Genomic DNA, 27647 nt, shown 5'->3' with positions numbered 1-27647 from the left:
CTTTCCTTCTTTCTGTCTTTCTTCCTTTTCTTCTTTCTTCCTTTCCTTCTTTCTGTCTTTCTTGCTTTTCTTCTTTCTTCCTTTCCTTCTTTCCGTCTTTCTTTCTCTCTTCTTTCTTCATGTTTCTCTCTTTCTTTATATCTTTCTTTCTCTTTATATTTTTCCTTTCCCTTTCTCTTTAGTTTCTCTTGTTCTCAGTCATTCTCTTTCTTTCTCTCTTTCTTTCCGTCCTTCCTTTCTTTCTCTCTCTCTCAGTTTCTCTCATCCTCCAGAATCCAGCGCCTCTTTGAAGGGAACTCAAAGAACATGATGCAACGTCAGGAACAGATGTTTCATGAATAAAACAAAAAACAACACAAACAAAATAATGAATTGATTTAAAAAAACAAAACAAAACAAAACGTAATGTAACTGAGCCTCTTAATGATGTGAACTGATGATGTCATAAACATTCCCATGAATGTTTTTGGGCATATTTTAACTGCTGACCAACAATGTGAAAACACAAAGTCACATTTTTCTGATCTAACCTGAGGCATTATTCACAGCACTGTTCTTGTCTCTGTGAGTTCACACATTATCTATCCATGTTGTATGAGGCGTCCATGTTCATGTTTCTGGGCCTGTAGTGCAACCTAGTGGCCACAGCTCCACATAACCACCCAGCTCCCATCATCCCTGTGGTTAGATTTCCAATTAAACATTCATTACCATACATTAGGAGAGAGACAGTGATCCTAAATGTTGATGGATCACCCCTGTTTAGTGTTTACAGAGACAATTAAACGTACCATCAATGATTTCATCCTTCACTTTGTGCAATTCACGAAACACTTCTTCCAAGATTTCCTGATGAGGCACAAACAAGTAGAGAAACAAGAGTTCACACTACATCACACATTTCTTTATTTAATGTGGAAATAATTGAACACAGGGAGTGAGACACAAATTAACTTTTGGAAAACAAAGTTTGTTTGGTCACAGTTTTTACCTGTTTCATTCTATCGAGGTCTAACGAGTCTGTGTCGCTGCCACCTCCCGCGGTTCGTACCCTGAGTGATATAAAAATGACTGTGTGTCAGATTCACTGCTGTCACTCTGCTTCACAGACGCATCCAATGATCTGTGCTGCGTCCAGCTCTCACCTTGAAACCATTGACCTGTCTGCAGAGTTAGCTCGGTCCCACGGCTTCTTTGCACCATCTAGAAGACATCCAGCACCAGCAGGTATAATGACATTTCCACATAAAAAATGTGATGTATTCTCTTCTTTGAGTCAGTTAGGTTTTCCCAAGAATAACTGCATATCATTTTTAAATAAACTTTAAAGGGACAGTCCACCCCAAAATCAAAAATGCAGATTTTTCCTCTTACCTGTAGTGCTATTTATCAGTCTAGATTGTTTTGCTGTGAGTTGCCGAGTGTTGGAGATATAGGGCCTGTCCCAATACCCCCCCTTAGCTCTACCCCTTGGTCCTACTCCTATATTTGCGCGTTCCGGTGAGGGGTAGGGGTGTCCCAATTCCTTTTTGCATGTAGGGGTAGGGGGCATAACGAGGGGTAGTGGGTATGAAACTAGCCCTTCGGAGCGAGGGATTTCAGATGCTGACTTGCCAGCGAGGGGCAGACGTCGCCATGGCTACCACCGAGCAAGAGACAGGGAAAAAAGTTCATACATAGCTAATGTTACCGTCGTCAGCTTGCTTGTTAGCTAGCTAGCTAGCTCGCACTATCTGGCGTCTGTCATCTGTCCTGTACTGCAAAATTGTTGGATTTTTCACATTACGATAACACGCCAGCTAGTATAACTATGCTGCCTCGTAATGTTAGCTGCTTAGCTATCTAGCTAGCTAGCTAGCAGAAGTCCCCTGTCGTCTGTCGTTTATTAAACGAAGCATGATGAATGCAGCAAACGTGATCAGTAGGATGAATGAGACTCCATTGTAGATGCCGGTTGGAAATGTAGATGGCTTGCAGCTTCCTGTTTAAAACAGTTACGTATGCGTGAACGTAACCAGCGCAGTGACGTAGTGAGTGGTGTCCCAGTTCCTAGGGAAAGATTTCAACCCTTGTTGCTTCATTTCGAGGGCCAAGGGGTAAGGGGTAGTGATCAAGGGGGGGTATTGGGATTGGGCCATAAGCTACAGAGATGTCTGTTCCTCCAGTTAATCCACAGACCTTGCTGTGAGCAGTGTTTTCCTACTGAACTACACCCGTCAATCATATCAGTGAGCAGAAGGCAGGGTGCATCTACTCATGGACAAGAGGCTTGTGCCTGTGACAGCCAGAGTAGCTAAATAGTATAGAAGTGAATGAAATTTTTATCTTTATGGCTATTACTGTACGAGCTTCATGTCGCTTCTAAAGTATGGTGGCTCTAAAATGTCACAAAGAACAGCCAGTAGAAAAAAAGTCCTGTTGGTACAATTATAGTTTGTCATTTCAGAACTGTTCATAGACTAATACATGGGCATTGTGCAGGGCAGGTCTATAATAGGAAATATAATAACATTTGACCGAATAAATTTAACCACAGACTAATAATTTGCCCCGGTATGTATGACATTAAAGTGAAATAAAAAGATTTCATTATCAACATACTTTGTACAACGTGTGAATCTTATGGTTTTGCAACAAAATGTGATCAGCCCTTGTGGACTTGATGTTTCTAAACTATTAGGTATTGAGTATCTGATGAATCATATATCATGAGCGGTGTGAATGTGAGTGTGAATGGTTGTCTGTCTCTTTGTGTCAGCCCTGTGATAGTCTGGTGACCTGTCCAGGGTGTAGCCCGCCTCTTGCCCAGTGTGACCCTGTGACCCCCAACAGAAGAAGGGGTTACGGGAAATGAATGAATGAATGAGTATAAAGTATCATGGTACTAAACTTGGTACTGGTATTAAAGTCAAAATTACACTACATGTAGGAACTACTTTCTTTCTACCAAACTACACCCGCCGACTACATCACTGCGCAGAAGTAAGCGTGCATCTACTGCTAGCTCAGCTTAGAACACCATTAATATTTACATCTCGCACTGTCACGAGTAGACGCACACTTCCTTCTGCATTGTCATACATGGGTGTAGTTCGGTAGAAAAAAAATAGTTCCTACATTAAACTGCTCACAACAAGGTCTGTGGATTATCTTGAGTAACTGGTTCATGATTTATGGAAAGACACATTGATGTTGAGGCACTTTGAGCACCACAAGCTGAGTGCCATCTAGTTCCATTATAGTGAAGAGAAGGCAGACATCTCTACGGCTGATATCTCCAACACTCTGCAACTCACACCAAAACAACCTAGAGTGATAAATAGCACTACAGGTAAGAGGAAACATGCGTACTCTAGATTTTGGGGTGCACTGTCCCTTTAAGTGTATCAATAAGCATTAGAACCCCTGTTCTCTAAAGACAACCCCTCCCCCAGAACATATGAACACTGTGCACAGACATACTGTACGTAGATACACAGACACAGACTCTTCCCAACCTGCTGTAAAACACAAAAGCCTCTTTCTTCCACTTTCAATCAGATGTGTTTGTCTGTGTCTGCTATGAGACGATACGAGATTCCCAAGTTGTTGAAAATACATAAAACATTTTAGTTCAGTGTGCTCAGTTTCCCCACCTGTGGCGTTCTGTCCACTCCGGGTGCTGGGTGACGGAGAATTTGGGTCATCCTAAAGAAAGACACAAAGATTATTAAGCATCACTCCCCCCTCTATCATCACCATCATCATCATCATCATCATAGACACTCTCATTTATTAACACATAATTACGGTACAGGTTTCTTTCATCTGTATTTCTTTGTTTGTCATTTCTACCTCGTCGCAGTAATCCTCATTATGACTCAGTTTGTCTCTGTTTTCATCACATTAAAGCAGTGAAAACTGCAACACATCAAAATAACTCTGATCATCATCATGCTCATCTAATCACCACCAACATCACCACGATCCCTGCCTCAATCATCATCCTAATTGTCCTCGTGAATCACAGCAGCTTCATGAATTACAAACATTAGTGTTTTCTCTTCACTCACATTTTGGCTGTCCTCGGGCCTCTCTGAGGCTGCTTTCCTTCTGGGGGGAAGAAGAAGCCTCACGTAAGAACAGGGCATGTCATCCAGTGTCAAGAGTTTTAATGAGTGTAATATTCACTAATGGATCCTGAACCACACATTGATTAAAGGCTTCAGTGACAATTATGACCCCCACCAAGGAGGTTTAGTTTGTTTGTTTGTCAGTGGGGTTACAGAAGAACAACTGGCACAATCTTTATGAAACTTGGTGGAAAAACCAAATATATTTCGGAGCGGATCAGACTCCTGGGGCAGACACACAAATTATTTTTTACTTTTACTAACATAGCGCAATGGGGCATTTAGCCATGGTGGAATAACTGGCATACTTCTTAAAATCCAGTAGATGGTAGTAAGTTCAGTTGTGACAAAACAGCCAAATGTAGAAATACGACGACTCTATAATTCAACCCACACTCACAGGTTCCAGTAATCCTCTGGGTAGCCTACACATGTAGTAACTGCAGTCGTAATGGAGCACTTGTTTGACATCATTTTAATAGTTGTAGCAATTCATGCAGACTTATTACACAGCTTTTTTTGATACTCAATTCTTATTGGGCAATTACGCTATTGTTTAATTTGTTATTTCCGATGAGCAGGCTGTTGCTATGGATGACAGACTATTGCTATGATTGCAATTCTGATCATAGAGGCTTGGAAGTGGAAGCACACTATCATTTTTCAACTGATAAATTAATTTTTAAATCAGTATTTTGCATTGATTTATTTAGTAAGTAGCCATGTAGTACGTTGAATAATGTACAGCAGACTGACTCAGTTGGTGGCACACAGTCTTTACCAACAGATCTGACTTTGCTTAGAAGCTTTTAAAAGCATCTGGACTGTGCTCAAATAGTTAAAGAAATACGTCCAGTGTCTTTTCCTAAACATTTTTTATGGACTTTGGTGGAAGTGGGTTATTTTGGTTACTGTTATTGCCGCTTATTATGGTTCTGCACATTGATAGCTGTTTTTTTTTTTTTTTTTTAAATTCCAAAACTAAAACAATAAGTACTGCTGTTTTTAAAACTACATTCAATGTCATTACCAAGCCCTATAATCTTATTTTGCCACTTTTCACTTTTGTGTCAGGAGACTCTGTGCCAAATTTCATACTTGTATGACTATTTATGCCGTCGTACTGCCCAAATATTTGCATTTATATCATTTCGCAAGGTACATGTCCCAAAAAAAGGGGTTTGGGGCCCCAGAGACCAAACGGGGGGGGCTCTTTATCAACTTGTGATGGTCCAAGGCATTTACAGGCTGACGGGAAACAATAATGATAATAATAGCAGAACAAATCACAAGGGCTGGACCTGGATGGATCCGGCCCATCTACACTTCCTGGTTTTAAAATCCGGCCCAGTTGAATTTGTAATTGAATTAGTAGGTCATTAGTGGCAGAATAAACCCCGTCAGGGTGAAGAAGACTTCAAGTCCTGCCTCACACTCTCAGGTTTCATTTCACAATAATGGCCTACTCGCTGTCCCGTACATACATATTGGCTGTGCTTGCAGATTTGCACATTACAGGCGCCTGGACTGTCTTGGTGGAGGTCTGCGCTCACTGAGTGCCCCTCTAGTATCTAATGTGGCTGCAGGATGGTTTTGTGGTTTTCTCTTTGCTCTGACCTTCGCGCCAACAGAGCGTTCATCTCCTCCATCAGTCCTCCGCTTCCTCCACTTGTTCGGTTGGCATCGTTTTTGCCGCCTGAGGAGCTGTCGTCTTGAGGCTGCGGAGAAGAAAGGAGTAAAGTTACTTCTCTGATGTGTAAACAGTGAACGTTTGGAGTGTATCAGTGAGGTCTAGTGCAGATAATCCAGTTACATCCTGCCTGACTTGAAGAAGTTTGATCGAGACATCAAAGTCACAAAGATAAACCGGGGTCTCACTCTTTGAACGCGGCGCAGTTTGGCTCCAGCGATCATAGCGGCGAGACCCGTCTGGGCGGGGGGCTCGTCCCCATGACTCCCTCCACCCATGGGAAGTGGAGGTGGGAGAGGAGGTGGAGGCGCCCCTGCTGATGGTGGTGGTGGTCCCGGCGGTGGTGGTGGAGGAGGGGGGCCGCCCATGTTCATTGGTGGAGGTATTACTGGGGGGGCCACAGAGAGCACAGCAGGGTGGCCTTGGAAAGGAGAACCTGGAGGGAAAGGTGAACATGTGAAGATGGAGACGACTCGATCTGTCTGTATGTTTATGTTCAAAAGCACATGATGATGATGAAGAAGATTTTTACACTTCAGCTGCTCTTTAATGTGAGTACCTGAGTTGGATGACCGTCGCTCCCGCTCCATGTGCGCCTGCATCTGCTGCTGCTGCTCCATCATCTGCCTGAAGGGACAGAAGGGAAACACAGCGGGTCACTTAATATCACAAATGTCACGTCTTATCCGTGATCCTGTCATTTCACTATCCCACAGGAACAGAGCAGCCAACCAGCTCTCAGCAGCCTCTAAGCTGCAAGAGGAAACTTCAAACATCAGCAGGTCCAAATAAAAGTGACAAGTAACCTGAAAAGGCTTCGAACACAGTAATTACTGCAGGCTGTGTTGTGCACAAGCTGTGACCAAGCAGCGCTAAATATAGTAACGATAAAGGTTTTACAAATGTGATCTTTAGTCTGTTCCTCGCAGGAGAAAAGTGTCATCAGTGTCTGTGTTCTCAAATCATTTCAACACATACTAGATAAATGAATTTCATTCCAGTGCCCACATCATTACTTTATTAAATTGTTTTGGGAGGTAAATTGTTCAAAGTGGTGTTCAGGGGCGGAAACAAAGGGGGTTCTGGGGGCATGCTTCCCATTTACAACAGATTGAGCACAGTGTTAGTTCAGGCAGGACACGATGTCGAGCTCAGCTCACATCCCAGCTACATCAGCTGATCTCAAGCAGCCCAATCAACTGATGGAGCAGCTGATCGATGGAAGGGAGTCAGCTGATAGATCACATGATTCCTTTCTATGCAACCAATTGGTGAATGTCATTCAGGGCGCCCTATTTAAACTGCTCTGGCCTACCTGTTGCTGCTTCCTCTGCAACCTGCCTCCACCCCAGCTCCTCCTTTTCAAGCTGTGTCTGACTAATCAGTGTCATTTCTGTTTGTCAACTGTTCTGTTCCTGGAGGGTCTTTGCTGCTGCTCTCCCTGCCTTAGGCTTTCCATGTAGGCGCATGGAAGGGCAGAGAGGTTTGCTCTCCCTGCCTTAGGCTTTCCACATAGGTGCGTGGAAGAGGCTTTCTGCGCAGAGAGGCCCCAGAACAGAGTCACACCACCAAATATAATGCTGCAAAAGGAAATAAAGTTTTCTGACTGAACTATATTTTTCAAACCATTTAACATAATAGAATGCCTAAAAATCTGTATATTATTTGGGGAAAACATGATAGTTCCCAAGGAAAATAACCATCTTGTGGAGCTACGTCCTATTTTGTATCAAATCGTCCTCTTACTGTCTTCATCATTCTGAAACCAACACAACAAACTAACTTTCACTCCTGAAGAGAGCCTAAAATTGTCTGTCTTTCTGGACAGCACGGGGAAAATGCTCTCTTATTTTAGCTCTGATTTGGACTCCAACTTTCAGGAAGTATCTGGCTCTTTAGCGGCTAAATGCTAATGTAAGCATATTCATCAACTAGTCTGTTGTTTGGTGGTGGGCAGGTGCAGTGTGCGGTGGATTTGTCAAAGCTTTTCTGCTGAAAGCCTCAAGCTGCCAGATATGAGGGTGATAAAAGGGGTGAAACCAAACCGAAACAATAAAGTTGGAGGTTGTAAAGACAAAAGGAGAGGAGGAGGGATAATTCTATGTGTTTGTTGCTACGAACGACCCCCTTTACATTAAACAACGTCGATTATTCCATTCTTAAAATAAAAAAATACGGATTAGTGAAGCTTTAAAATCTTAAAATCATGATGCTGAAAACATTTTTCCCAAATCCCACTTTAAGACGAAGTTGAATGAAATGAAGAAAGAAACACCAGCAATTATGTGAAATGACGGGGGCGTGGTTTTACCGCAATGGAGTGAGTTGTGTTTAATGCGAGCTCCCACTTAACTTCTATTTCAAATGAAACTTGTAAAGTGCATCCCATCTTATGTGACAGCAAACCATTTCTAAACATAACCTGAAAGTGAAATAGCTCAGTGGAAGTACACAAATTGCAACGAGGTATACCCGACCCTCCAACACAAGGCCCAATGCCTCCTCGGACCAGAGTACCAAGAGCCGAGGTGAGAAGACCCCACCTCCACGGGACTGACAATCCAGGTTTGAAGTCAGACATCCTTCTCTCGAATAAAGAGGCTACTCTACAAAATATGGTAAGTGAGATGAAGGCAGAAATGGCAGAGCTAAAAGAGAAGTGTGAGGACGATATGGAAGGACGAATGACGAAGAATCTTCAGCGTTCTCCAGCACCACAGCATCTGTGTCAAACCTGCTTACGGAGTTGCTAAAGTTGCAGCTAAAGTTGCTGCTTTTCAGGAGCACCTTCAGTGTTTCCACGTCTCCAATATTTTGTGCAAACTGCCTCTAAACGTTGGCAGATGGGCTGATTTTCTCTGTTGCTGCCATCACACTGAAGACAGCTTTGATTTGTGTCGACTTTACATGACTTGTCGTCTACTTGTCTTCACAGTTCAAATAACTTTTTGGCATTGCTGCACAGTTTCCCCTACAGCACGCTAAACGTCCTTCTCCTCGTCTGTCCAAACCCACATCACTCTCTCCTTCATCTCCGTCCATCTCCACTCTCCACCTTACAACCTCCCCGCTCCCAGCTCCCATCAAACCCTCCCCATCTTTCCTCACATCTCTGCCTTTGATGTGAGAAGCATATGTGTGTCACGACTCAGGAGAGAGAGAGAGAAAAAGGAGACAGCTCATGGAGAGGAAGTGGAATTTTCCAGCTGTGCATCGGAGTGGAGAAGTGCTGAGCCAGCAACCTCTCCGACGTGACAGTGGAGTACGCAGCGGGAGCAGAGCTGCTGAGCAATGCTGCCCTGCTACCACTGGAGAGAGCTCAGTCAAATTAATTTGCGTCCCCTGACACACACGTGCGCACGCACAAATCCGAAACCCACACGCATAAGCACACGATCTCCCCTCACAATCACAGACGTAATCCTTTGTGCCAGAGGTTCAGTTTCGGGGTCAGAGAGAGCAGTAACTCCCATCATATTTGTTCTCTTAAGCTCTGGCATTTGGCATTTGGATGAACCAATAGGCAGAGCTGAAACAGGTTTAAAAACAGCAACAAAGACCTAGTTGTGCCTGAGTGTGTCTCCGAGGGGGAGAAAGGAAACGTAGCCAGAGTGGAAGAAAGGCAGGCCGCTCAGCAAGCCATGGAAATTGCCTCAAGCATCATTTCCAGTACTACTCATCCATTATTTTGGATTATTCAATGTGCCACCATAATTCAGAAAAAAGACCGTCTTGGGTTTTTTTTTAAGCTCGCTGTCTTTATCTGACTGTTCCCCATGTGTGTTAGCCGTGGGAGGCAGACTGAGGGTATTAGAGAGGGATGAAAGAGAATAGAAATAAAAGTCATTACAGGCAGCTGTCAGTCGGTAGAGTTCATATTCTGTGTAACAGGTTGTCACACACACACACACACACATGGGGCTGCACTCACCATCATAATCCTAAACATTATACTCATTTAGACTCAGTTCACTTAAAGGTCGTCCACTGGTTTGGAGATGATTCAGTTAAATGTTCTGAACAGGCTGAAAATCTTACGGTAGCCTGGCAGGACCATCCTGATGTCGGAGCTCGACATTCTGTTTCACACTCTGCTAGGGCAAACGTTAGTCGACCACAACGGTCATTAGTTGGCAAGATTTCATTGGTCGCTTAGTCGCAGAAAAACAATGCATGTGTATGGTCCCTAATGTCCATGGCTGGTACCTGCGGTTATTCCACAGGCTAGTTAATAACATGTCGGGCAGGAAATCCCGAAAAAAAAGTGTGGGATCATTTTGAGAAGGTGAAGGACGAACCCAAGGTGATATGTAAACTCATCTTCATTGGTCGACTACAAACATGACGTATCATCTGAAACATGGAAGTAGCTACATGCCCATTAGCCCACAGCGTCATTAACAGGCGGCTCGCTCAGTGTGTGACGTGCACTTGGAGATAAAATATGGGCCTATATTAATGAAGGTTCATTAGTACGGCTGGAGCTTGGAGTAGAGCCGCTGCTCCTTCACATCAGTAAGAGGACTTTACGTTTGTTTTAAACTGTTTCAGTTTTTTCAGTACCTTGCTCTCTGAGCTTCCATCTCATCTGAAGTCGGTCCATTCTGGACTTGGCGCTGGACAGCTGGACCTAAAGACGCACATTACAGCAGGGAGAAAGAAGAAGAAGAAGCACAGATTAAGTGAGGTTAACCTTAATAATCCATCACCAGCAGTGTAACGTTCAATGAAATCAGTGCCAGTGCCAAATAATTTGCATTTGCACTTGTTTTTTCAAACTTGCAAATATAAATGGACTGTGTGGCTATAGCAGCTGGTAAACTTAGTGACTTTGGGTGTGGCTACATTTTTGACCGTCAAGGGCTCAGTGGGCAGTAACTCACTGGTGTCCCCAGAAGCATGCATCCAATAAGAGTCATTAATATTCTGAGCTTGTAAAATGATGTTCTCTCTAAATAATTCTCTGATAAATTTAAGTTTGTGAATGTGTAAAAAGTTTTTCTAGCTGCAGAAATACCTAAATTCTTTCTCTGACCTTGAACTCAAACCATTGTGTTGCCCCACCCAAAATATATTATTTAATAATTGAATTAATATCATAAACATGCAGGTGACTAGTCGACTAATGGCCCTAAATGACGACTACTTACTAAATGACGACTAGGAAAATTCTTAGTTGGGGGAAGCCCTAGTTCTATGATTAAATAAAAACAAAAACCCACTCTGTGTTCAGTCAGATGTCATGTCATTATATTCTAAATCAGATAAGGGTTGTATAATTGGCTAACTGTGTGGGTGTGATCATGGAGGACGTACACAGATGTGCCGACTACTACATCTACTAAGTTTTGGTATGAAATCAAAAGAGGTGTAGTGGTAGCTGATGAGGTGGGTGCACTACTAGGCAGATGAGTAGGTTACAGAGGAGGAAGTGGGCATACTCTCCTATATATTACAATGGCTTTTTGGCTGATAGGTGAATATACTGTAAACGGCCACAAAAAGAAATGGGTATACCCCGTATACCTGAGTATACCCTCCACTGCACCACTTGAAATCAAGGTAAAAACAGCTGCTTGACTGAAACATTGTTGATTTGCCCTGAAATATATTTAGTAGGGCCCGACCAATATGGATTTTTTGGGGCCGATGCTGATTCCGATATTATGGAATAAAAAAATCCGATAACCGATATATCGGCCGATTAAATTTTTACGTTTTTCAATTTAAACCCCCCCCGAAATACCTGCTTTTGATGGCTTAAATATAGTTCAAACACTCGTTACAAAGATATAAATTGAAGGAAGAACATTTTACTATTTTCAAATACTTTTATTATCAGAAATTGTGTGGAACAAGCAGCATATGAACAATTTGAACACAAAATAAATCAAAAATATGATGTGCAAAAAGGCAGTACACCTCTGGGAAATAAAATAATCATGCAAAGTCTACATGAATTAAGACATTCACATGTATGTTCACAGTACCAGAGTTCTTCTTATTATTGCCAATTTAACAGAGGTAGGTTATAGTGCAAAAAGTAACACAAGGACATCATTTCTAAGTAAAACACCATATTCCCTGCCAGATTTCACTGCCGATTAAATCGGCCGACCGTTAAAACAGTCGGGCCCTAATATTTAGTAGCTCAAACTGATACAAGTGAGACTCAAATACGCTTCAGTTGCAAAATCAGGGCATCCAGTTTAATTCCTCTATTGAAATACTCTAAGTGACACATGTAGGTCGTTTGCCTGAAAATATTAGATATGTAAGTTAGAAAAAACAGAGTAAAAGTGACAAATGTTACAGTTTCGGCGACTCTCTTGTTACTCTGTGATGAAATGCAGCTTGTCCGTGTGTTAAGTGTCATGGAAAGTAAAACCAGAGCGACGTCTGGAGAGTATTTGAGCTGCTCTCTCCAAACAGACCACCCTAAATTAGAAACAGAGGAAATTCTGTCGTCTGCGGTTTCCGAGACATGGACAACACACTGCAGCTCCTGTAACATCTGCTCTGGGGTCAAAGTTCACAGACGAGAGATCTGACTTCAAATTTTGAGCCATTTTTCACCTTCAGATTTTTGTATAATATCATAAAAACTCAAACATGGTTCATCCCTGCTCCTTTCATCAGAGTCAGCTCGGACAGTTTTGAGTTAAATACATGAAGTTAGTTTCCTGACGTAAAGAAGTCACAGCAGAGGAGGCTCAGAATCAAAGACTCGTGACTCCCTCTGGTATCTCCTCCTCCTGCTTATGATGTGATTTGAGCTACAAGGCATTGGGATGTAATCCGTTTAACACCGTAAGTGAGATGTGCAGATGGAGAGCCAGATAGGGAACGTAATTAATTGAAGACACGATAAGATGAGGACAAAAAGACGTCGACGCAGGGATTACAATCGAATCAGAGCGAATCATCAGTTTTCAGTGAAACTTTTCTTGTCACTGAACTCCTCTGTGGCGACATCCATCTTCATTGTTCCTCCTGAGAACAGCTTCAGAGGAGAGGCTCTGGATTTATGCTCACATTTGTGGTTTGGCACCGGCCTCTTTTTGAAATTAAGAAATGGGATGAAGCCTTTTTCAAGTTATGGGACCAGACGAGAACCCTTGCAGCGTAAGGGCTTTTATTTTATTGATTTATGACACTTAGATATGAAACGCTGACAGAAAGTTGACAATGTTTCCAAAACAAAATATTATCCTTCTCCATTTGGGTCATTTCCACAGAGCCTGACCTCTTCTGTCCAATGAAAGGTGTCCCTTATGAAACAGTTTTACAGCTGGACACAGTGAGGTTGTTTCAGAGTCAACACTCACTGACGATCCTCTCCACCGCTCACTGCTCTAATGGAAGTCACTCTGCGGCGCTGATGGCCGCCATTGATCAAGTTACAGAAACCCAAAAATAGCACAGCACGACAAAAGACCTGACTCACGCCTACTATCAGATACCTCCTCTCATACACACACACAAACACACTCACAGTTACAAATGTGTTTCTCTCAAACACAGGACCGTGAATACTATTATGATTATTTTACTTTTTCATATTCTGTGATGAGAATTAGGCCTGAGAGCATAAAATGTCACCGATAAGAGGCAACCTGTGACGCCTATATACTGAGTAAAAGAAATGTTTTCACATTTAACCCTTTGAAACCTGAGCAGGTTGACTTGATTTCATACAAAAACATGGGAAGAAGGCAATGAGCAACTAAAGAAAAAATGATGCAAGAAATTGGTCAAAAAAAAAGAGAGAGAAAATTAATTTAAAAAATTAAATACAATCAAACAAGGGAATGACCTGGGGAAATAATTCTGTACCAATTTTTTAAATAAATTTCTCAACTTTTTTTTTTTTTTGCCAATTTGTGGTATATTTCTTATCAAGTTGCTCATTGCCTTTGTTTCCCCATGTTTTTTCAAAGGAACTGCACCAAATTGCTCAAAGGTTCAAAGGTTGAAATACTTGTGAAAGGCGTCTGAAAGCAGCACAAGAAAAGTGATGTGTGTTGCTTAGACTGGAAGCTCTCATATTTTTGAATTAAAAAAAAATTAATCATCATCAACATTATCTAATAATATTACCCAGCAAAGCTTCGCATCATGAACCATATATGACCCTCTGTTTGAGAGCCAACCACAAAGAAAGGAACAGCAGCAGGTCCCTCATCATCCACTGTTACTGAGGACAAGACACAAGGTGAGCTCATGAAGAAGCCGCATCATTTGACATCGAGGTTTCACAGATCTCATGGTAGTGATCAGTGAGGCGGGATCTAATTAAAGTATGATCTATGTTTCTATTTTTCACTTTTACATGGTTACCTTGTGTTATTTATATATAGTTTTTCAGGTGTTACTGGTGTATTCTAGTCAGCTGTTTAAGCTGTTTAAGAATGGTTTAACCTTTGGACGACATCAGTTTTCGTGTGCTGCTTTCAGACACCTTTCACACGTATTTTAAACTTTGAACCTTTGAGCAATTTGGTGCAGTTCCTTCAAAAAAACATGGGGAAAAGGCAATGGGTAACATGGTAGAAAATGTCCCCCAAATTGCAAAACAAATAAATAAAAAATCAGAAAAATTATTATTATTATTATTATTATTATTAATATTATTAAATCTTAGAATTTTTCTTCTTCTTAAATTTTCTTTTTCTTTTTTTTTATCTCTCTTTTTTTTTTTTTTTTTTTACTAATTTCTTGAATATTTTTGGATCATCTTTTCTTTGGTTGCTCATTGCCTTCTTCCCATATTTTTGTAAGAAATCATGGATTCAAAGGGTTAAAAAAGGTTAAGTCGGGAAAATCACTTTTACTTTTTACTTGAGTGTCTTTAATGCCAGTTGAAATCACCTTTCTAACAGAGTGAATGTTGCCATCCTTCAATCAGAAAAATTTTGTTCGATTTATTTTTAAGTCTCTTTTTTAAAAACCTAAAATAATGTATAAACTCCTCTCAGCTGTTTGAAAGCCGTACAAATCAGAGAAGCAATCTTCTTCCTACTGTGGTGGCTCAATAACTTTAAAATGGACTGTTTCTTGTTCTTACTGAAGTTGGTCTTTTACCAGAGAAAAGTAACAAAATGCTTTCATTGTGATACGACACTGTTTAAATAAAACAGGACAGAAAAACAGGAGGTTGATTAATATATTAATGTCTTTGGCCTCTGCTATGAAGTTATTATATTGGCTGACCATGAGTCACACTCGTAGGAACGCACCCCACAACCTTCCATATGCTATTCACACAAACACACAAACCTGCAGTGATAATAATTGTCATGCAGAAGTTCACACACACACACACACACACGCACACACACACACACACACACACACACACACACACACACACACTGAGAGCTGTGGTACCTACAGGACATGCTGAAGAAGAGGAACCGGCTGTAGCAGACACAGAGGCACTGACAGACCCACTCCCCGCTCACCATCTCTCGCCCTCCATCACCTCCCTCTCTACCTCTCTGTCTCTCCCCTCACCTGCCTGCCTCTCCTCCCTCTCCTCCTCCTCCTCCTCCTCCTCCTCCTCCTCCTCCCCCTCTTCCCAGCCACAGTATCATCTGTCATCTTCTTGTAACCCACACCTCCAGGCAGCAGCAGCACAGCGAGCATCTCTGGTTAATGTTTCAAAAGGTCGGGTTTGTCTGCAGGCTGCGCAGCCTAGTGCCACACACACACACACACACACACACACAAATATTACAGCGAGCTGATCCACATTCATCTCTGGTTCAGAACGAGCCTGATCGTCCAATCAGCTACCAGATCAAAATGTCACTTAAACAATGGACGTGTTGTGTTTACTGCAGCTGGTGCTTGACCTGCAGACAGCGGATCAAACACTTTGAACTAAATGACGAATGATTCTTAAAGGTGGAATTTACGATTATTCTCATTTGCAATACATCTGTAGATCTGAGATTTTTCTGCTCAGAATGTGGAAATTTCAACATCTAAGTTTCCATGACAACTTCACATCTGTTGAGGAGGACTGTGTGTGATATGACTGAAAGGTCTAAAACAGCTACTCAGTGAATGTTCTGGTGACATTTGTGTCAGCTACTGTTTCCAAGGTCAAAAATAACTATGAATCTCAATCTGTTAACAGTTTCTTTAATTGCTCAAAGAATAATTTACTCTACTTGTGCATCAGCTCTATGCAGAGCCTACGCTGTAGCCTACACACGGCCTACACCGTTGTGAGCATTTATACTTGTACAGTAGTGCGTCTGTGTCACTCTGCAGTTACACCTCCAAAACACTATTCGGCGGCGGAGTTTTTATGAAGTGCTGTAAAGTTTAGTTGATTCAAAACACACATTAAACACACATTAAACATGGCTTAATAGAGACAGTTTCAAACACAAGTACACAAATCAGCTTCACTATAACTCGCAGCATTCACAGACAAACACTTGTCTTTATCTGGACACATTTTCCCCACAAATACAACATGCTAATATTTTTAGCACAAGCCTATGGCATTTTACATTGTATAAATTAGCCTAGCGATGAGCGGAGATTTCCTCTGCTCATATGAAGCCAGGATAAATCAGTTAAAGTAAATAAAAGCTTTGTTTCCACTGAGGGAAATGGTGTCAGCTTACAGGGTCAGACAGGAGGTCTGCGTCATTGTGACGTGTAGTTACATTTCTGGGGAGGTGCACGTCAGGCTACGGCGTAGGCTCTGGTGTTGATTCAACGCAGAAGTATAAATCAAGTATGCACACATCCAGGCAAAAGTACTCAGCTGCAGGCAGGGGTGGTAACACGTTACAAGCTACACAATATTAGGAATGAGTGCTTTTCATGCTTGTTTAACTGTATTTCTACTCTTTACCTGAGTGTATTTTTGAGCCATTAATCTACTTTTTATTTCGCTACATCGCTGCCTGAAAGAAAAAGAAGCAGCACCTGTCTTTTGACCTCAATGCAAGGACAGTGGAACAAAACCCAGAATAAGAAATGAGAGGCAGCTTCCAGCAACAATCCTTGACCACGTCTGGCCACAGTTTTTTACTAAAGATCTAAAAAAGCCAACAGTTACATGATCATGTGCTCTCTGTGCCACCTGAGATCTCCGCTTTTAAAAACTCCTCTTCAAACCTTCCCAAGCACAACAAAGTCAGTAGCACATACTGTAGGGGAAAGTGTTGTTAGCTAGCATTAGCTCTGTTCATTTTTCATGTGTAACGTTAATCTTTGATGTTATGATAAGTAAGAGGGGGTAGAGAGGAGGAAATGGAGTGATCTACTTCAACAAAAGAAGTGACATTTTTCTTATTATTTTGCACCGGCCTGCACACACTAAAAATATTAAAATGGAAGTAACCTGTACTTGAGTGATTTATGATCCATGCACTTTATTTTACTTTTACCTGAGTAGACTTCTCAAATAGTAATTTTAATTAGATTTACAGACAAAACTTGACAACAGGGCGCAGAGGTCTGCACGCTGTAGGCTCCAAAGCAATAGTTTATTTCTCTTTTACAGGACAGCGATCCAGTGTTTCTCAAATGCCAGTCCAGGTGTGCCGCGGGATTTTGTGCTGACCACACATTATTATTATTGCAATAAGTCAGGTGGGCCTGTACAAAAAGTTATGAATGAATTTTGAATTGACTGTTTCAGTATGTTGTGCGCACCCATTTCATAATAAAAACTGTAGCTAAATAATGTAATTGAATTTATTCTAATTTAAAAAACCTACACTGGGAATCTATTTGTCGCCGTTCGCACATGGGATCTTTATGTGTGTGACACATCAAAAGCCCTGATTGGCAGCCAGTGTGAGGGATGATAACATTTAAAAGGAGAAAGCTTTGAGCGGGACAGTGGGTCACTTCATTGGATGGAGCAAATTACAGTAAAGCACCAACGGAAGACGACCTACCACCGAAAGAAAAGAGAAGTAGACAGTATCAAGAAAGCTTATTTTTCTTATTTTTATTGTCTTATGTGGTGATAAGCGTGATAACACACATTATAGCTATTGTGCACAGATATAAATACAGATTTGGGCTTGCCCTTTGGTGTGCCTTGGGCCCAAAAAGTTTGAAAAGCAGTGGTTTGATCTGGAAGATATTTCTCATATGTTTTAGTATGAAGAGTTAGTAATAGATTACTGAAACAAAAATCTTCTTAAATTTGTCTTAAATTTCAGAGGGAGGGTGGGACTGGATATTTGAAGCCTGAAATTGAAATGGGTTGATCAGAAGTTGCTGTGAGCTCCAGATCATTTTTGACCACAAAAGTAAGAGAGCTTTTTGCGAATATGGATATTGACAAGTAAACAGAACTCCCTCTGCACAGCCGGTCTCAAGGGTCACATGTGATTGTGCTGAGCAAACCTGAAGAAGCCTTGGGCAAAATGCTTTTTTTGCTCTGAATAAAAATTACAGTAATTCAGTTCAGTGTGCGCTGCATGGTTTATGTTGATGAATACTGACAAATTTTAGTTGGACGATCCATTATAAGACACCTAACAGATACTCACTTAATCTGAGTATTCAGCTCAACCTCATGAAATAAAAATTTAATTTTCTCATAATTATTTTGTATATTTACTCGTTTCATGATTTTGCCCCAAATCTGTTGATCTTCATAATGATTTCAGCCCTGGAGCTAAATTTGACATCAGCCTTACAGGGGTCATTTACAGGTGACAGGAAGTGTCTGTCTGACTATGACAACAGGCATGGGAATAACCCCAACGGTACTTTACAAGGGCGTAAATTTAGTTTGAACACTGGGGGATGGGGAACACATGTAAAGGGGAGTTTGGGGTCCTCTGCCAGAAAAAATTGAGCATCAAACACTTGATTTCCTGCACCGATTTGTGCCTTTTTGGAATTAATTTACGGTGGAAATAAAAGTTGATCGACAAATGCACATAGTCTAAGTATTGAGGGGAAAGTGTCCCCTGCGTACCTATCACATTTTGTATTTTTATTGCCTGTTTTTTCCGCCACAATCCACTGTGTTTACTTGGTGTTGCAATGTGAGAACATCGAGGACAAGAGGTCAGGTTTTGACCTTCTTACCACTAGAGGGGGCAGGCACACCTGCTAAGATCCGAGGAACCATCTCACATCATCCTGATCTTTGCTCTACAAGGTGTGAATGTGTCTTATAAAATCACTTTGAGCACACAGACGTGATGAAGTGAGATGTTTTGCCATGTAGCAGAGAAGAAATAATTGGCTCTTTCTCTCTTCTATAAACACAAACACACACATATGACCGTGAAAGCTGTTTTTATTTCATGTGTTGTCTGCAGTGTGTGTGTGTGATAGTGTTGGTACCCCTGCACACTCAGATTGTATCTCTTCATGCAGCTGCTGCTGTATGGTAGCGAGCTGGCAGCATGGAGGCTATCAGTCTTTCTATCTGTCGAGCGTGTGTATCCTCCTCGTGTGTGTTTGTGCACTTGTGTTTGGCTGCTGTCACTCGAGCCTCTTTGTTCCCCGTCCCATGTTATTAGGCAGATGAAAAGATCTGCTCTCTAGCACGGGACCCGGGGGACGTCTTCTCAATGACTCATTCTAATTAAGAGGCTGGAGGGGACTGCAGGGGGAGACACACTGCTGCTGCTGCAGCTGGAGTAATGAGTGGCAAGCTGTGACACTCACTCTGCCTCTCCGTCTCTCATTCTATCACTGCCCAATTTATACGTGTCTGTCTTTCTGTTTATCACACACACTCATGCACACACAGAGCTCAAGAGGACGAGCTTGGCTCTCTTGCATGTGTATTCAACACTAAGACAAGACTTTAAATAGACTCTTTTTTTACCATGTTTTGACTGTAGCAGGAGAAACACAGGTGGAACTAATAGCATTAATGATGCCTCGTTACTGGTGTGTCACAGGAAGCCATACCACTGAGCCAGCATACACAAAAGGCTCTTCTCTTTTCTAAATCTGAACATCCTTGATTCCTTTCCTTGCCTCCTCTCCTCCTGTCTTAGGCCCTGTCTAAATGTATATCGTGCATCATGAGCTGTGTGCCGCATCTCCTTCATACATCACAGGCTCCAAAAAGACTAAAGCAAAGGATACAGCTGTGCGTCCTCGCTCATAACTCCTCTGGCAAGTCTCCTCCCTCCTCTCTCCTCGAGATGCATTTTAGGAACTGAGGTGTCCTTTAAGACTGCACATTGAAATCGATTTGCAGGTAACAAGCAGGAGGATGGAGGAGAGATGAGACGAGGAGGCAAAAAATACACAGCTCTTATTTCTGCTACACGCGAGGATGTTTGCAGTGAAAAAGGTTTACAGCAGATTTAAGAACTCAGATATTCTTAGATGTGGTTGTCACTTGCTGAGGATTTTGTGTCAAGACTTATTTTCCAGAGTGCCCAGTAGAGGGGACTGGGTGTCAAACCAAGCTGCTCTAGCTGCAATATTAAAGGCTTACTGTTTAATTTAAGGCTGAAACCAGGAATGCAGACCTGACTGACATCTCTCTGACCCTCCTTTTAGTTGTGTTGCATCTCTTTGTTAGGGGAAAGTGACACCTTTATCATTCTTTCTAGTTTGTAAAGTTTCAAGCACAGTTTCATCCAACTTTGACCTGGAAAATAAAAACACCTACGAGAATCTGCAGGGAGTTAATTGAAAGCTCGGTGCATTGCATACAAATGCTAAAGGATGTCAGTATGAGAACAGGTTGCACACTTACAGAACTGTGTCTTGATCTACAAGGAGAAATTCGACACCCTCAGCTGTTTAGTAGCCTGAGAAAAAGTATTATCATTATAATATGATGTTGGTGATGACAAACCTACAACCGATGCCCCAGATGGCAGAGGGAGTTATGAATCTGTTGCTACAGTGTAAAACAAGATGTGTGACAGAGCAGCAGCAGCAGCAGTCTAAATCACTGTGAGTCCATCAGCGACTTTCTGCTGCACTCTGCTGAGTTTCTACTGCATTATTGATATTGACCATATTAATATTTGGCTGGATTTATAAACTACTGCAGCGACAATATACATGTTTGATTGCTATCTCTGAAGGGGAGATGTCTTTTCACTTTTATGATACAGACAAGCCAACTCACCTGTAAAACGAAACATATTTATTAGGAGTGATGTGCTGCAGCTTCAGAAACACGCACGAAAATCCAAAACACATACAGTAACAACAGACAAAATATAAAATGCTGCATACACCAGCTAAACACAGCAGAATTTCTCCAGGCCTTGAGGAGGAGCAAAGGGAAATTTCGGTTTATTTCAACCTGTCTCCTATCGTCCTAAATTTGTTTCAAGTGACTAGTGACATAGAAATAATAGTTAGCATGTTAGCCGTTAGCCTAGATACAGCCGGTGCGCATAGTAGCGTCAGACCTGTTAAAACGTAAGTGAACGGGCAACCTTCAAGTGCAAAGTTAGTCCACTAAACAAGCTTTTTTTCCACAAAGACCGCCTCATATCGTTAGGATAAATGTCAGAGAACATATAGAAAACGACATGTAAACGTGTTGTCTTACCTTACCGGTGTGCTGCCATGTTTGTTTACCATTTAGCTCTGCTTTCCAAAGCACGGCTTTGCGCTACTATGCGCCCCGGCTGTATCTAGGCTAACGGCTAACATGCTAACTATTATTTTTATGTCACTAGTCACTTGAAAAAAAATTTAGGACGATAGGAGACAGGTTGAAATAAACCGAAATTTCCTTTTAAGGGACCGTACACATGCTCCGTTTTCTGGAACCTCAAATTCATTGTTTTCATAGATGTACGGCAGGTGCGATCAAATGCCAGAGTGACGCCATCGTGGCTCACACCTGTTCCTGAGCGCCCTAACATAAACAGAGTTCAACTTTTGGGACAAAGCAGCGCACACCGCATGTCATGTGACGAGGAACAACCAATCACAGCCGACAGATATCTTTCCCTTCTTCTGTAAATATTCAGTCTGACAAACACTGAAAAGTTGTTCATGTTAGCATGCAGGGCTACCCAGAGCTTTACATCTGTCCCACAGACGATAGGCCTACACACTTATAAAGAAGAAGATCAGCTCTGCACTCAGGGATTCAGGTGAAAAGGTTAGGATAAGGTGCCCGTTAGGGGCTGTGCACATGTCACACCTTTAACCGCCTGGAATATGCAAGGTCAGGCACTGGGCGCTACTCTTATGTCTACTTTGTGCCAACTTTCAAGGGCGACCATAACCAGCACTGAATCATAGCCTACTTACTAGAAATCCTGAGTGCAGAGCTGACCTTCTTCCAGGCGCTGTTTTTAAGTGTGTATTGGGCCAAACATATCGTCCGTGGGACAGATGTAAAGCTCTGGGTAGCCCTGCACTAACATGATCAACTTCTCCTCCAGATTTATCACAGACTGATATTTACAGAAGACGCATCTACATTGAAAACAACAAATTTGAGGACGCAACATAAAAAGGTAGGTTTTTGTTTTGTTTTTTACATTTGGCCTTTGTCTTTTATAATATTGTAAAGGAGCAACATATTAACGTAGCTCCCCCTAGAGGACTGGAGAACATCTGCTGTGTTTTTCTGTTGCATCTGTTTTAGGGGTTTATGTGTTTTTGATTAAGCATTGTTTCTGTACTTGCAGCGTGTTCGCTGTTAACTGATTTATTTTGGCTTTATATAGCACTTCCATTCATTTACAGTGCATCTCGTTGTTGTATTTGTTTTGGATTTTCGTATGTGTTTCTGACTTGGCATCATTTTGCTCTTAATGGAAATCTATAGGGCTGTTGTAGCTTGTTTGTCCTTGCTGGCTACCGTACACCTGCCCCTAAAATGACCTTCATCAAGATGCTGACAAGCATTTCATCTGCTGATGTAAACTTTTCCAAAGCTGTCAGCTGTTAAGTTCGATCTGCTTTTTGATTTGGCCATATGTGAGCACTATAAATACAATCTGATGCTGTGGATGGAAAGCTGAGCGTCAGGCAGGTAATAAGTGAGCTCTTCCTAAAATAAGGAAATCTTCCATAACAGTCTTCCTCAGCTTGACTCCATGTGTGCTATCTTGTGTGCAACATGTTGGTGTGATGCAGTGAGGGGAAACGCACCTCCATCCTGAGCGCTGAGGACGTTAAGGGCAAAGAGCATGGCGTTGGAGAAGGTGGTGGCCTCCTCCTTGCTGGCGAAGTTGAGGCCGTAGACCTGCCTGGCATCCCGCCACTGGTGGAAGGTCGGGGTGGCCTGGTTGTACTTGAGGCCCTTCACTATGGAGTAGTTGATAACCACCTGTGAGCGAGGAGGAAGAGGAGAGCAGATGTGAGACGGAGCTGCAGTACAGAGAGAGTAAAGAGAAACAGAATTTCCCCTGCGGAGCATTTATCTTAAACAGCCATCCCTCTCCTTTATCTGAGGGACGATACACATCTACAGATGGTCGGCTGGGGAGATAAATACAACACGACACACTACAGTTCTCATAACTGTTACTGGCAGAGAGATCTTTAACTGCCACAGAATTGATTGCTCTGTGTTTAAAATGATTTAATGTCAATGGTTCCACTGTAAAGACAGATTCAGAGCTGACTGTAAAAGCCTCTGGATTTATTTGTCACCTGTAACAAGTTTTATGTGGCTTACATCATGAGCTATGATTTGGAACAAACACAGTTGTAGATCATAAACTGTTTTTGCCACAGTTAATCACTGACATCAACTTAAAGGAATATTTTTTCTTGCATGCCTCTGGTGAAAGAAGCATCCACAAGTTCATTCTTGATGAATTGAAATAAATGGCCGGTGGGTTAAAGAACAGAAAAACTATATCAAACTCTCACAAAACTCGTACAGTATAATCCAAGTCTGTTTTATCCAGTTGTATGCTCAGTACTTCCCAAACAGACAGCCCTTTATAACGGGGAACTGAGCTGTAAATTAAACTTAGCTAGTAGACCAGCAGCTCCTGTGTTCAAAGAAAGCGTGGATAAGCTGTTCTTTTTCTTTTCTTGTATTTTCTTAATGTATTTCATCTCATTCTATTTGATAAGGACGATGCAATTTAATATAGTTCCAATACAGAGTACTGATGTTTATAGCTATAGCTAATTTTCAACTCTTGTCCCTAGTTGGGCTTTTACATGTAGACCTAAAATATTATTAAAATATACAGTTTAAAACATCAATGCAACCGTGTTTCACTCCAAAGTCATCGATATCCGGCACTTGGTCAGTGACTTTCGGCGTCAGACACAGACAAAAAAAAGCCGTCCTTTCATGTTGGCATGATACCGTTATTGTTTGACTGCGCCCGGCGGTACCAGAGGGAAACACAGCAGGAAATAAACCAAAGTTAAGGTGTTTTTATGTGATAATATAGAAAAGAAAACGGAAAATGAATCGTTATCCATTATCTGTTATCTGATATCTGTTATCCGATTTAATTTGGGAATTTAAAAAAACCCTGTGGGAAACTCCTTTCTCTATTTTTTGTTAGTTTCCTCTCTGTGACCAGTAAGTTGCATTCATGTGATGTCGGAATAATTGGAAAAATGACTTTCCGACTGGGAAAATACACATGAACGCCCGCTCATGTCGGAAAAACAACTCGGAGATAATTTTGGAACAGGAGTTGCCGACTTGACTGAAACTGACGTCACTTTCACAGAAAACTGGCGGACAAAAAGGAACGTTTGGTCCATGGTAATAAAACTTTTTATCAATTCACGTATTGCATATCATTTAATGTCATCATGTAATGTGTAATGTGGTATGCTGTTAGTTGCTGTCCATGTAGAGTGACCTAGATTAGTTAGAAAAGTTATTTATTAGTTTAACATGTCAGATAAAGCAATATTCTAGTAGTTATAGGAAATGTACATGTATGCTTTGTATGTACATTTCATAGATCTTATGTGCTCCACGAACAACCCGTCAAGAGATGTGCGTTATCAGAGAGCGTCAGGCGGCACTGGGCCCCAGCGGCAATATGTCTTTGGATGAATATGCAGGTTTTATTGCGGAAAATAGAAGAAATGGAATGTTCTGTGTTGATATCGCTGCTCTGTTATGTACCCAGTTTGGAACGAGACGGAGGTTTTCTGAGAGGAATGTGCGGAGGTGGTGTGCTGAGCAGGGGCTTGTCAGGATGAAAAAAAGTGGTGGCTTGCTCGTGGTGAAAAATAGAGAAAGGAGTTTCCCACAGGGTTTTTTTAAATTCCCAAATTAAATCGGATAACGGATAATGGATAACGATTCGTTTTCTGGTTTTGTTTTCTTTATTATCAAATAAAAAACAGGAGACGGATGTTTTTTTTCCTTTTTCGTTTGGTCATTTCAAAACAAAAAACGGATAATGGTTGGTTTTCCATGTTTCAATTTGTTATTTCAAAACGAAAAACGAATGGCCGCAAAGTACACGGACCTTAATGGGTTCAACAACCACTGACTTTCACCAGGATGCCAGTGTTCGCTTCTCGTATGATGGTAAAGACAAACGTTGTTCTTTTTTCCTAAACCCCACTGCGTGCGTTTGTCGTTGAAGAAAAAAAGACGTCAGTTTGCAGTGTTGTACTGACGTAGTGCTTTTATTTTGAAAGAGACTGTGTGCAAACTGTACATTTCCTGTGAAAACAGAAGCGTATTTTGAAAACAGACAATGCATGTAACAGGCTGAAGTTGACACAGTGTCCCAGAACGTCATCAACCAACACACCCAGGGTACCTTGCACGTCATATGTGGACCTAACGTCAATGTGTGACGATGTCGGAGTGAGAATGTATGTGTTTGGGAAGTACTGAGCATACAGATAAATGACACTTGGATTATTCTGAACAAATTGTGTGAGAATTTGTAAATGGATGTTTTTGATTGGGCTTTGCTGCAGTTACACGCGGCCCCCTTTTCCTCCAAATCATCAAGAATTTTCTCAGTTTTTTTTGATTCTTCGTTCAATATGGAGGCATGGAGGCAACCAAACTAAGTTTTCATCATGAATTCAACAAAAGACAAGGTGTGTAATTAATATACAAATGATCAGTCGGGGGTTAAATATTCCTTTGAAGGTAGGCATTTTTTGTCACTCATACGTGGTGGGTGTGTGACAACTTTTTGAAAAGAGAGAATGAGATGAAATTAGATGAGAAAAATACTTTACAACCAAAAGTATCTGTATTGTTGTAATATATGCTCTGTAATTTTAAGTGTATACTAATCAGATAATTAAAGTTCTGGTTGTTTTAATGATATTTGCTTTTAAAACGTGTTCAGATCTGTGTCGTCAAATCACTCCTATAAACTTCATGGGAATGTTAGTGGTCATATTTAGTCGCAGTCAGTGTGATGCATGTATTGTTTAGATTGGCACTTTGAATGCAGCACAGGAAATCACAGACTCCTCCACGACCAAAAAACAAACTATCAAATGGAAATGCATTGAATGGCTACTGCACAAAAATGCTGACCATAAACAGTATCTAAGATGGGATTTAATTCCGGAGCACCAAGCTAGATGGAAACACACTGAATTGAAACACGGTAATATCCCCAACCTCAGGCCAGTCTTGGAGACCAAAAGAGTGAGAATTTAATTTTAGAAGATACAATGAAAATTTAGAGGGATATTGTCAAAAAATACAGATTGGAAGTGGACAGGAAAACGGCTTTGCCTCTGGAGAGACAGAGAGGAAGAAGGTCTCAGTCATGTCACAACTGAGAAGGATGAGTGATACTAACGACCTTTAAAGTTCATACACACACACACACACACACTGACTTTGACCAACATAAGGTATAAGGTTTCTCTACACACACTTGTCTCTGTTTTAAAGCACCACTATTTCCTCCTATTAAACATTCCTCTAGTGAAGAAAACGCACAATCACAACCCAAAATAGCCCGAGTGTCGTGAATGTTGCAATCCTCCCACTGTACGATGAAATCTCTCTCTGGTGACTGGATGACTGAAAATAACGTCCCACATGTCGACATCTGCTGAGTGTGTGTTACCTGCTGGTCCTGCAGCTTGACGCCCACCACTCTGAAGGTGTTGTTGGCAGTGTTGTGGTAGATGTTGATGCGGCTGAATCCCTGCTGTCCAGGCTTGATGGGCACCCACTTCTTACTGGTGTCATCGTAGACCATGACGGAGGCCCGCGCCTGGCAGATACTCTGCTCACTGGGAGGGAGATGGGAAGACACAGAGTCGAGGGAGAGTTAATCACAGCTGAATTCATCAGTTCAGAAGTGAATCAGAATATACAGTACTATAATCCAAGAGTTACTGATTTATTGATATGCCCTTTTTTAATCAAGCTGCCACATCTGTTTGTGAGAAACTCTTTCAGTGAGCCTCAGAGAAGAGTTGTTGATACACAGCTGTGTATTGTACCTGTTTGTAGGTGTTTCAGTAACGGCGATAAGACTTGTGACTGCACATAAAAACTTACTGTTTGTAAAGAAATAAAATTAAAGTTTTCCTTCTATGATGGAAATATATTCTGAATTTTTCAGTCAGTGCAAAATGATGAAAAATGTTGTGATGTAACTTGGTCTGAATTTAAGATCCATAAAGGTATTTGTATGTGCATCCTATGTTCAGGTCAGGTGCTGATTCCGTAACAGAAGACAGTCAAGAGTATCGACACACTGCAACACATACAGCAACATTTAAACCACTGATTCCCAACCTTAGGGTCGGGGCTCTTCAAGGTGTCGCAAGATACATTTGACCGGTCACAGGATACTTAAAGTTACAATGTGTAATTTACGTGGTTGTTTATTAGCAAATATCAACTATTGCTTTCATAAATATATATTTACTAAAGTGTAATGCAATTCACATACAAATGGAAGCTTTCTCATAGG

General features: G+C 41.5%; 2 protein-coding genes across 5 annotated transcripts in view; one reads left to right on the top strand and one right to left on the bottom strand.

Annotated features, from left to right (window-relative positions):
* Positions 1-27647, bottom strand: part of evlb (Enah/Vasp-like b) — an 88656-nt gene that overhangs the window by 2916 nt on the left and 58093 nt on the right. For 3 of the 4 annotated variants that reach the window (XM_050058169.1, XM_050058166.1, XM_050058167.1), the window contains 11 exons: positions 26790-26958; positions 22897-23074; positions 10366-10432; positions 6362-6429; positions 5991-6238; positions 5730-5830; positions 4053-4092; positions 3636-3687; positions 1146-1203; positions 992-1052; positions 792-849 (listed from right to left, as the gene is read on the bottom strand). In XM_050058169.1, coding sequence (XP_049914126.1) covers positions 792-849; positions 992-1052; positions 1146-1203; positions 3636-3687; positions 4053-4092; positions 5730-5830; positions 5991-6238; positions 6362-6429; positions 10366-10432; positions 22897-23074; positions 26790-26958 — 1100 coding nt within the window. The remainder of the gene's footprint in view (positions 1-791; positions 850-991; positions 1053-1145; positions 1204-3635; positions 3688-4052; positions 4093-5729; positions 5831-5990; positions 6239-6361; positions 6430-10365; positions 10433-22896; positions 23075-26789; positions 26959-27647) is intronic. The other variant, XM_050058168.1, reaches the window with a different exon arrangement.
* Positions 1-27647, top strand: part of LOC126398660 (vascular endothelial growth factor A-like) — a 193839-nt gene that overhangs the window by 165160 nt on the left and 1032 nt on the right. The window lies entirely within an intron of this gene.

Source organism: Epinephelus moara, chromosome 12 (genome assembly GCF_006386435.1).
Source record: "Epinephelus moara isolate mb chromosome 12, YSFRI_EMoa_1.0, whole genome shotgun sequence".
NCBI lineage: Eukaryota > Metazoa > Chordata > Actinopteri > Perciformes > Serranidae > Epinephelus > Epinephelus moara.
Note: the sequence above shows the minus strand (reverse complement) of the source record. Positions and strands in the feature narration are given on the sequence as shown.